The sequence below is a fragment of the Mobula birostris genome, chromosome 21, assembly GCF_030028105.1.
Source record: "Mobula birostris isolate sMobBir1 chromosome 21, sMobBir1.hap1, whole genome shotgun sequence".
Taxonomy (NCBI): domain Eukaryota; kingdom Metazoa; phylum Chordata; class Chondrichthyes; order Myliobatiformes; family Myliobatidae; genus Mobula; species Mobula birostris.
In genome coordinates this window covers 42,034,277-42,046,495 of record NC_092390.1, presented here as the reverse complement: position 1 = coordinate 42,046,495, position 12,219 = coordinate 42,034,277, and the positions used below count along the sequence as shown (strand labels likewise).

Below are 12,219 nucleotides of genomic sequence, written 5' to 3'. Positions count from 1 at the left end.
ATGCTGTTTTCTGGAACAAAATACTGAGCAGTCAGTTGACAGCAAACCAATTTTGATATAATTGTGTGAAGAATAATTATAATACTGTATAGGATTTTATATTAAGAATAAAATGGCTAAATCTTAAGTCTTTAAACAAAAGCACGTATGGAGACTTGAGATGATAGTTGACCAAAGTGGATTGGGAAATTAGATTAAAGGACAAAATGGTTGATGAGCAATGGCAAACACTTAAAGAAATAACTCATAATTCTCCTTAGATATTCCTTTGAGAAATCAAAACTCCATTAGAAAAATGACTAACTTCAAAAGCTAAAAATAGTTTTTGATTGAAAGGCAAGTTTTGCAAAGGAATGGCAAAGAAGGTGATAAAGAGGATAAAAGGGAATAGTTGGTAAAAATATGAAAGCAGGTTAGAACAGCTTTTATAAATATCTAAAAAGGACGAGGTAAACAAAGTTAAGCTTATAAAATGAAACAGTAAAATTAGAGACAGAGGAGAAATTGTAGTTGAGAATAATTAAATCACAGATTCCTTTGTGAAACAAATATCTTGTTGATTAAGGTCATCTGATGAGAAAGAACACAAAGAATAGTTCACATTCTTTGTTGAAGAATAATAGGTGATCTCATTGGGATATGTATGACTTTTAGAGGGCTTAATTGAGTAGACATTGAATCTGTTTCCCCAACAAGTGGATCTAGCATTGTGAGCCATGGTCTCTCACTATGGAGTCAGCATCTTGAGTATGAGATGGCAAGATATTTCTTCATTCAGAAGGTTATCGATATTTGGAGCTCCCTACTGCATAAAGCTATAGATGCTCAAATGTTCACAATCATTAAATTCATTAATGAGTAGAGGATTGTTGGGCACTAAAGATGAAGACAGTGATACAGAGGTTCAGAAACAGAATAGGGTTTAATATCAATGGCATATGTCATGAAATGTGTTGTTTTGTGGCAGCAATACATTGTTATAAGGTACATAATAATAATAACAGCTATAAATTACTATAAGTATATATAAAAATGTAAATTATGTTAAATAAGTAGAGCAGAAAGAGGGAGAAAATACTGAGGTAGTGTTTGTGTTCATTGGCCAATCTGAAATCGGTTGGTAGAGGGAAGAAGCTGTTCCTGAAACAGTGATTGTGTGTCTTCAGCTCCTGTACCTCCTCCTTGATGGCAGCAATCAGAAGAGGGCATGTCCTGGGTGATGGGGTCCTTCATGATGGATGTCACCTTTTAGAGACATCACCTTTTGAAGGTGTCCTGGATGCTGGGGAAGCTGCTGCCCATGATGGAGCTGGCTAAGATCACAACTTTCTGCAGCTTTTTTCCTATCCTGTACAGTGGCCTCCCCATAGCAAGTGGTGGTACAACCAATTAGAATGCTCTCCCATGGTACATCTGGGAATCGGCTCTGATTGTATTGTATTGAATGCTAACAATCCTATTTTGTATGTTATTAACCTTCGTTTTGTGTTCATGGTGCAAAGCTGTTCCTTACTCACTTTGAACAGCTGAGCAGTATTCTGCATAGGATGCTGGCCAGTCTTGTTTTGAAAGCAACAATGAAGTTAAAATTCTTGTTGCAGCTCTATCAATCTCACAAGACGATGCTGAAAAACTATTAAATTATTTGTTAAACGTCTCTGTTATTGCTAAACACCACTGCTCAGCAGGATCACCGAATCATAGAGAGATTGCAGCATGGAAAGAGATCATCTTTGTCTGTGCTGGCTTCGTGCAGGCAACAGCTTGGCTCCTCCCAGTCTCCCACATTTTCTTCTATCACACTCTTTGTTTTATTTCTTTTTGAGAACATATCCAGTTCCTTGGTTCTTTGCAACAGGTGCTTGCCATTTTAACATTTTATCTGTCTGTAACATTACATGATTTTAAATACTAGTACCAGGTACCCTCTCACATGGTTCAAACAACCCCATCCATTCTATAATGGGGAATTCCATCCATGAAATCAAAGATTCTGGCTTCAGGAGTCATGCTTTGTTACCTTGCCTTAGGTCTTCACATCTTTCCTGTAATGCACTGCTCAGAGTTGGACAGAGTAATCCAAATGTAGCCAAACTACTGTGTTATGAATTTTCACCTACTTTTTATGCTCTTTACCTTAATTTAAAGAGGCCAGAATTCCCTATATTTTTATCACTACTTTATCAATCTTCCCAGCCACTTCCAAACATGTGCACACATTCTTCCAATTCTCTCTGTCCCTATAACCATCATAAGATAGAATAATATGACCCACATGATGGATCATAGGATCACCAACATACATTAAACGGATTGCAGCTGATCTGTGGGTTATGTGGATCATTTGGGCTACTGCAATATTAACTTTTCTACTATTATTCTACCTCATTATTTGCATTTTTTTATTTATTTTGTAACTTAAAGTATTTTCTATGTTGTGCACTGTACTGCTGTACAAAACAACAAATTTCACAAGATCTGTAAACCTGATTCTTGTTCTTTTGCATTCATACAAATGAATCACTGAAATACAGAAATAATGTCCAAACTTGGTGCACCTGTTGAACAATTTGCAAACAAGCTGATGAAGAAGTTCATGTGATCCTATGAGCATGAGTTTATTGAGAAGGAAAATGCTTTCAGCATCCAATTGATGGCACTAACTGGCCGTCATTTGTTCCTCAGCCTTAGCTACATTTGGAAAAACATCAAAAACTCCCATCTTCAATTTGTGTGCTTCTCTAAAATGAAGCAATGGTGCATGTAAATATTTTGAATGTTGACCTTTATCTGCTCCAGGATATGGCAGGTACCCAATGTGCTGTGCATTTCATGATTGTGCTGAACTTCGATCCAGTAGAATTCTGAAATAATGCACAATATTTTGACAGTACAAAATGAGTCTCCCCTTTTCTTGTCAGTTTTGTGTAAATGTTTGTGTTGAGATATGTTGCGGTTGCATCTTCTCTAAGTGTAGCGGGTGTAGGGTGATTAATTTCTATGCCGAGCCGCTACTTTCCTTGAATCTAGTGGAATGAACTGCGTGTGATTACAGTGATTTATAACCAAAGATAAATTATTGCCACAGATATAAATCAAATGCCTTTTCTTTTCTGGCTCAGTAATTTTCCGCTGCAATTTGATAGTCTTCCACTCTGCTCATGTTATAAATGATGTGTACAATATCTCTGATAGCTCCAGATTTTTTGGAAAGGGAAAAAGCTTGTATGTAATGTTCATACTCAGTTTCCACACTGTGAAAATTGTGCTCTGTTTCATGTGCAATGTAAAATTCACATTGTTTCTTTTTCCATTAATAGTGTAAATGGTCCAGAAAAGGCTTTATCAGAACACGATGGAGTGTCACTGATTGGTATGTTCCTGTGCTTTTATTTATTTTTTTTAGTTTTGCAATTATTTGAAATATATTTAATGGTGGAGTGAGTGTTGATTGGGTCAAGTCATGATTTGACATCCTGACCTTTGTCAGTCATTCCACTGTCATTTGGTATCCCAGGTGTCCTTGAAACTGATTTTCTGATTGATCCATCAGCCTTGACCAAATTTTACATGTTTCTGAGGATATTTGCAATGTAATTTAAGCTTTTGATTTACCCTAATTCAGTTGCACCTTTTTCAATGAGGAACCCTTCCAAGTTTCTTCTTTTTGGAATTTATGCATGAATCTTTCTTTCAACATAATTAGCGGAGAACCACACCAAAATTTTAGCATTTAACCCACACTGCAGCCTTTGTAAATCTCCCTCACCAAGCAGGTTGCTATCTTACCTACTGATATTTCTGTGATGTTCCATTTTTCTTTCTAGTGTGAAATTTGTTTTTGCAGGTGGTGTTACTATGTGCTTGATTAAAAATTCTAGTATTTTCCCTTCTAGTTAAGTTACCAGGCCTTTAATTTCTATGTTTTTAATGTTTCCCCTCTCCCCTTTACTCACTCACACTCTCTCTCTCTCTCTCTCTCTCTCTCTCTCTCTCTCTCTCTCTCTCTCTCTCTCTCTCTCTCTCTCTCTCTCTCTCTCTCTCTCTCTCTCTCTCTCTCTCTCTCTCTCTCTCTCTCTCTCTCTCTCTCTCTCTCTCTCTCTCTCTCTCTCTCTCTCTCTCTCTCTCTCTCTCTCTCTCTCTCTCTCTCTCCCTCCTCCCTCCTCCCTCCTCCCTCCTCCCTCCTCCCTCCTCCCTCCTCCCTCCTCCCTCCTCCCTCCTCCCTCCCTCTTCTCTCTCCCCCCCCCCCCCCAAGAGACTACTTTGAACCAAAGTAACTCTCTTGTCTCCTTTATTTTCTTTCTTTGTTGTATCTTATCTGGCATTCTTCTGGCTGTAATATATCACATAATCTTTTGATCCTGTTTTTAAGTACAACTGGGATAGAGTTCTGCCAGTGTTCGTATACTGTATTTAAAAACCATCTACTGACAGATACTGAAAGAAATGGAAGAGACTGGTGCTTTTGTTAATGTGTATCTTTTTCTCACAAGTTTTTCCAGCCATCTTCTATAAACCTTTGTGTTTTGCTTCCCGCAGAGCAAAGCCAAATGCCTTTTCTTCAATTTTATATCATAGGTGTTTAAAAAAATCTAACACTTTCCTCACTCAGTGCACATAAAGCCTGTGCCAAAAAGATGCCATTTGATGAAGCTTGGAAGTGGGATCAGTGGTCAATGTTGCCCCTTTCTTGGCTGTGTGATCTCAGCAGTTTTGAGCAGCACCCAATTCAATAGTCAACTGAACACAGGCCAACAATCGAACCTCAGATTTTTATAAACTTGAATTGAAAGGAATACATTGAGAAATTATTATTTAATTCTGGGGAATAAATTAATATTTAATCCATGTTCTGAAAAAAATAAAATTAATTGATCTAGGTTCGCAGAGATTTCACTGGGCCATGAGTTGCCATTTCAATGCAAATGGTAACAGGCTTACTACATATCACATGTGAAGGGATATATGACATTTCATAGTTTTGAACTTGGCTCCTCTTTTTCTCTTCTCCCCTGCTGAAGGTAGTAGCCCTGAATTACCAGGAGCTTGTTACATCCCTCAGTTGCAACTTCAATGGAAGTTGATGTAAACAACTGAATGTTGTAGTCCCATTTCTCCAGGGACTCTGCCAAACTCCCATCAAAGTTGACACAGCAATTAAGTCAATATTTGATAGCAATTTTTAAGAGCAGGTCATAGAGTCATAGAAAACTACAGCACAAAAGCGGGCCCGCTGACCCATCTAGTCCAAACCAAACCGTTTAAACTGACTCGTCCCATTGATCTGCACCTGGACCATAGCCCTCCATACCTGTCCCATCCATGTACCTATGCAAACTTCTCTTAAGCATTGAAATAGAAATTACACCCACCGCTTGCACTGGCAGCTCATTCCACACGCTCACCAGCATCTGAGTGAAGAAGTTTCCCCTCATGTTCCCCTTAAACATTTCACCTTTCACCCCTAAGCCATGACTTCTCGTTGTAGTCTCACCCAACCTTGGTGGAAAATGCCTGCTTGCATTTACCCTATCTATAACCCTCATAATTTTGCATACCTCTAGCAAATCTCCTCTCAATGGTACACATTCATTGAGGCTAACAGTCAAAAGTTCAAACCCTGTCACATGTTGTAAAATATTTTAAAAAGGGGAGTCTGTGGGAAGGCACCAATAAAAAAAAAATTGTTACAAATACCCAATTGTTTCATTAACATCTTATAAGGAAATGAACCTCCTTGACCCTTCACCAGGTCTAACCTGCACATAGCTCTATCCCCATCATACATGTTTGACTCCAATGACAGCCAGAAATGGCAAAACAAGCTACCCTTGACATGATGTATGCTGTTATGATAGACAGAAGATGCTATGGTGCCCGAATTACTTGAATTGTAGATCTACAGTGATCACTAGAGATGCACGTAACTGTACAGGTCCAGCTTTACCCTAATAACGGAGCTCTGGTCTAATCCTCACCTAATATATGCATGTATTGACATTCCAAAAGGGGCTTTTGGTTGATCGCTAGGTCCTGAGATACCATTTCATTTTCATCCTCCTTGCTGCCAATGCAGTAAAATCAAGGCCATTTGTAATGCCATCCCATTAGTTCAATTGAAATCGATGAACTCCATGCAGGTCAGAGATATGAGACCTTCCAACCAAAATGACTGCTGAGTATGGTGCAACTACCAAATGCGAGTTCAACGAGAGAGCTCTGCTGGGTCCTTGTAGTAGCATATGATTATGTTCCAAAAGATGCTATTTAGGGTATCAAGTAGTCTTTCCTGATGCATATTTACCACAAAAAGGAGTCTAATAATTAATTTAATGGCCCAATTATTTTACAATGACTTCATTTGTATGAAAATATAGTTATGCCTCTGCTTTATTTGAATACTGCAAAAAAAGTGCATTACATCAATCTGTGTAAGGTGAAATGTAATCTGTAGATATAATTATTAGTGATCACTTTCCATTGGTTGGGAGATCTAAACACCTCCATTCTTCACCAGCTTTAGCATCCTGACTAATATTTCACAGATATATAGTTACTATAATATATAGCTGTGGTCACACTGGAAGCAGAATTGAAGGAAATCTCTCAGCTAATGAATACTACTTAACGGGGGAAATTATTTTCTTTTCTTATTTTTATATTTTTGTGTAAAACTGTAGCCTCAGTTCTCCTCATAAATCTGAGAGTGCTTCTGAATGCAGGCTATAAAACACTTAAAATAATGAAGTTCAATTTTACAGATTTTTAATGACACTTAATAAACTAATGTATGAAATGGCACATTTTTATGAGTATGTTATTCCTTTGTGAAGCTACACTCCAAAGTATGTACATGGGGTACATTATTTGCTTTTCATAGATTAGATGGCAATAACATTCAATATATAAGGTGTGGGCTGACAGGTATAACGAGGTTCCATCTGCAAGGTGATAGATATCAGAGTTTACTTACAACGTATTGTTTAAAAGCAATTCCCCATTAAAATGACAGCATGCTTAGTAAGCAGATATGAATATTGTCAAGCAAGGAAGCTGAGCATTATTATTGACACAGTTTTGTTTTATTCACCACATTAATTAATCCCAGTATCCACAGAGGGCATGATCTGAGAATACAAAATGTTTTTATAAAGCTCTGATTATGGCAGTTTGATTTGGAAGAGTACAATTTTATAAATTCTATGGTGATCGTAAGAGCAATTGCATGATGATTCCCTTATGTGATGGTTATTTTCCTGACAGTGCCTTTGACTTGGTGAACATTCATCTTTTCCACGATGCTTCCAATTTAATTGCTTGGGAAACAAGCCCATCTGTCTACTCAGGAACCCGACAGAAAGCTCTCACTTATGTGCTAGATAGGTAAGCAATATGTCTACTTTATATTTTGTCTCCTGAAACCACATTCCTCGCTTGGAAAATAATTTGTTTGGATTTGGTGGCCAACATCATGAAACTTTTACTTTAATTTTGTGGCTTGCATTGGTGAATAGAATAAATATTAAAGGAATACTTAATTTCTGAAAAATATTTGCTTTATGCTCCTTGCTCTGCAGACAGACCCACTACACAAAGATGTAAATGCATAGAAATGTGTCATTGCATTAATTGGGCAAACATTCTTGGTTTGAAATTATGTATCCCATCTTTGTCTTTTAAAAATATAAAGCAATACAGAAGTTTTTCATGAGATTGTTCCTTTATCTGAATTTCATTCTTAAAGTGCATTGAATATTCAACAAAGAAAGTACCAGATGGGAGCCAGCAGTCGCTGGAATGTCTTCATGTAAAGCTGTTCACAAGCTCTTAATTTGAAAAGAGGGTGGGATACACTTTTTTTCTGTCTGTTTTCCAAAAGATATCCAATGTGCAAGCACATAAAGGTACTCTGAGCACCATATCATGAGAATATTAATGCATATAAATCCCATCAGGCTTACTCTGCAGTCTGAAGAATATACTGAGAAAGTGCAATGTTGCCTTGATTTTTGACTTTTCATCTTGGAGTTCAATGCTTCACCTAACCCTTTCATGTAACCAAACATACCTGAACGTATTCAGTTGCCAGAAGGATCCTCACTGGCTTTATTTAAGGGTATCATCAATTAATGTTGATTTGTGATTGGTTTCAATTGGCTGTTGTTGAGTTTGCTGTTTCCTAATTTGTGTTGAAATTGCCATCATCTGCAGGGAATGATACAGCAGATAACTTTTGGTGACTTCAGAACCTTTGCACAAATAATTCTTCCCTCAGACATGTATCTGTTTCTGGCATTCTCCTCCGAATGCGGCACAGGAGGGACAAAGTGCAAAGTGTACTGAGTTGCCCTCGGTTTAATCACCTGCATCAGAACTGGAAGATGACCTTGTCCTTACGGGAGCAGGCTTCTCCACAATCCTTGATCCCCTGGCTGCAGGCAACCTGTAGTGTAGCGGCTCGCGAGATGCTATTGCAGCTCATTGCATTCTGAGGTTGGAAGTTCAACTCCATTGCCGTCCTGTAGGAGCCCCTGCATGTCCTCCCATGGAACGTGTGGGTTTTCTCTGGGTGCTTCAGTTTCCTCCCACAGTCCAAAGACGTACTGGGTAGGTTAATTTGTCATTGTAAGTTGCCCCATGATTATGCTAGGGTTAATTGGGGATTGTTGGGTTGCTGGGGTGGCGTTGCTCAAAGAGCTGGAAGAGCCTAATCTGTGCTGTATCACTAAATAAAATAAAATAAATAAAAAAAAGTGTCCAGTGTGTCATTATAGTATTCCTTCCTTTCAGTTAGACAGAGTATCTATCTGAGCTTGTGGCTAGGAGTGTTAATTGGGGAGGAAGATGGGATGCAGGAAGGAAGGTGGTAGGATACTGTAACCTTCTCTGGTTTCCATTCCACTGCATTCCACGACCATGGCAATAACAAAAATGATGGTGAACTTTATCAGGTGATGCATTTGTGACTCAGATTGGAGGAACAACACCTCATATTCTGTCTGGGTAGCCGCCAACCTGATGGTGTGAACATTGACTTCTCAAACTTCCGCTAATGCCCCACCTCCCCCTCGTACCCCATCCGTTATTTATTTATATACACACATTCTTTTTCTCTCTCTCCTTTTTCTCCCTCTGTCCCTCTCACTATACCCCTTGCCCATCCTCTGGGTTTTTCCCCCCCTCCCCCTTTTCTTGCTCCCTAGGCCTCCTGTCCAATGATCCTCTCATATCCCTTTTGCCAATCAACATTCCAGCTCTTGGCTCCATCACTCCCCCTCCCGTCTTCTCCTATCATTTCAGATCTCCCCTCCCCCTCCCACTTTCCAATCTCTTACTAGCTCTTCTTTCAGTTAGTCCTGATGAAGGGTCTCAGCCCGAAACATCGACTGTACCTCTTCCTAGAGATGCTGCCTGCACCAGCAACTTTGATGTGTGTTGCTATACAATTAGTTAGTGTATTTGTTTGGCCACTGGACCCTCCTGCAACAGAGGCAGTGGTATGTCTCTGAGTGCACACAATGTGTTTGGATGATGTGCCAGACGTGCTTGAGTAGGTGGCAAAGTCTGCAGGCTGTGAATTGTGGGTTCTTGCCATGCGCCATTGTTAGCTGGTGATATCTATGAGGCAAAACTATAAATGTTGGGTCATCTACTTGCATTCCTACATGGTTTACATGGTCTGCATGAAGGTGGCATTGCCACTCCTCAGGCCTGTTCAGTATCACAGCCCTCTCCTTCTCTCTACCCCCTCCTTCTCTCTGCCCCTCACCCCTTTCCAAGCATTATCGTGTTTCCTGTTGTAAGGCTGGTTCAAGCAGTAATGGTGCACAGTCACAAAGAATCTGAAGCATTTCTTACTGAGGAATTGAGCCTGTGGAGAGCTGAATTAAATATTTAACTTCAGTGAGAACAAAGATGCTGCAGTCATAAAGTAAAGACGTATTATGGGCTGGTGTCAAATTAGCAGATCCAATGCATTTGCACCTGAATGTTTGGCCAAAGCTATTTTGTCATGCCTAGCCCAGAAAGGCTAAGCTTTAAAAATACTACCTTATATCCATTGGGCTATAATCCACTTAAAATTATCTTTGCAGACCATTTGAATTGGTCCAATTCAGTCAATGTTTTAATAAAGTTAACTTTCTCTGAACCATGTTTTATTATTTTGTATATTCTCCTCTCCTTATATTCTGGGGAATTTCAAAATCAATAGAAATTACCCATTGTTAATTTTTGTATATTTAATGGATTTATGTTTATGTTTACTTTTTGCTACTTTAACTCAGACCATTGTATTGGTAAAATAGTTGGTTGATATGTTAAAGATTTATGATAAGTATACTATGCATTTGCGATAACATCATGGATAATCATTCCAGCCCTTTGTGTTTAGGCAATGCTCTAATTTAAAAAAAATTATTAGCTGACAATATGAATTATCATACTGAAGCAAATTGAAGCTATATTTGCATACTTGATTTTGGGTGCATTGTGAAGTTTGTGGGATGATAAGAGTTTGTAACATAACTTTTTTTCTGTCAGTATCTATTATTTTCTTTATCCCTGCTGCTTCTATTCACTTCAGAATCTTTATATGTTGGACTCTTATTTTTCTTCTAAGGCTTCACTGTGTAACCCTCCACTATGGTTGTAGCTGGTAGTTGTTGAGAGGATGTCAGCTGTAGTTTACCTTTTTTTTTAAGAAAAGTGACCAAAGTAATTGTGTACATGCCTTCCAACATTTTGGCAGCACTGCTTGCCCTGACATGGAGAGGCAGAGCATTTTATTGGCATATTGAGATGCTGGTCTAGAATCCCTGATTTAATTTTACTCGCAGGGATAACTGCTCCCTGTGGTTTTCCTGGCTGCCTTAAATGACGTCTTCGGTCTCCTCATCACAGCCAATCTTTTGATATCAGTGCTCCCTCTACTTAGCCGAAGACTAATAGGCAGCTGGCACTCTCATTTGCTGACGAGTATTTAAGCAACAAACAAGTTGCTGAAGGACAGTGACGTCCTAGCAATGATAGAACTGGACTGGGCCCCAGAATATTTCACCTCAGAATGCTGTTTGAGCCTTTGACATCAGGAAAGGTTGAGGATGTAAATAAATTAATTAAAATCAAATTAATGTAAGATAATTAAAATGAACTTTCTCTCTTGCTTCTGAATCCACAGCCCACAGAATCTTTAAGTAAATAGCAGTTTCTGATCCTCTAACGAGTCTGACCTGTGCTAGGTTCAGAAAAGTGATTTCCCAATGTACTGCAGTAGAATCTCAGCAGGGCCAGGCTCTATCACTAAAGAACTGGACTCTTGTACCTCACTCCCACAATGTGCAACCTTGACTTTGTTCTGGTTACTGTATCCATGATTAATCTGCCATATTTAATTTCAAACTGGTCAATCACTGTCTACAGGTTCTGTCTTAGATTCTGAGATACAATATCAGGCACATTTGAATTACTTTACCACTATAAAGATGTAGTCAAGTCTTAAGGTATTTAATCACTCCCTTGGATGCTTCACCAGGGTTGGCAACAAGATTGGGGTGAAGTGTACAAGTGGGCACCACTGCCTGGCAGACGTTATGGTGCCAAATCATCTTTTGTTTTGGTTTTATTTTTTGCTTTCACATCTTTATCTTTATCCTTCTTTCTTCATTGGACAAACTTTGGCTCTGTTTATATGAAACTGATTTCAGTCTTAGTGATTCTTAAAGGGCAGAAACCCAAGTGCAGTATTGATTTCAATATGGTAATTGAACCCAGTTACAAATGCACTCTTTATTTATCTTAAAGCATTAACTGAGGCAAGTGATTATCACTTGGATCCACCCAGAAATCTCTTTTTAACTGTTTCTGTGCCCAACTTCAATATGTAGACAATGTATCATGTAAAATGATTTGGAATGAGGTTTGTCCCCAAAATTCAGCAGGATACGATTGAGTTATTAAAATTTGAAAGTAGTTATATCTGACCCTAACCAATTAACTACAGAATTTAGTAATGGCTAGACAGTAATAGGGTATCAAGCTTACACCAAAAAGGTAGCATAAGTGGTTGGTCATAAGCCCTAGACTTAACCTTCTTCACAGGGTGAACCCTTTGTTGCCAAGTGTCATAAGCCTCAGTAAATCCGTAAATTTAAGAGAGATGAGGATAGATTTGGAGCAAAGTGATGGGTGTTTACTGTATTGTTATAATCCAAGTTGAGC

The 12,219-nt window shown here is 38.6% G+C and overlaps 1 protein-coding gene across 1 annotated transcript in view; it reads left to right on the top strand.

Moving 5' to 3' along the window:
• LOC140185756 (inositol polyphosphate-5-phosphatase A-like) overlaps nucleotides 1-12,219 on the top strand; it is a 481,074-nt gene that overhangs the window by 328,941 nt on the left and 139,914 nt on the right. Inside the window, exons 7-8 of the mRNA XM_072239377.1 lie at nucleotides 3,321-3,373; nucleotides 7,264-7,383. Of these exons, the coding sequence (XP_072095478.1) occupies nucleotides 3,321-3,373; nucleotides 7,264-7,383 (173 nt within the window). The remainder of the gene's footprint in view (nucleotides 1-3,320; nucleotides 3,374-7,263; nucleotides 7,384-12,219) is intronic.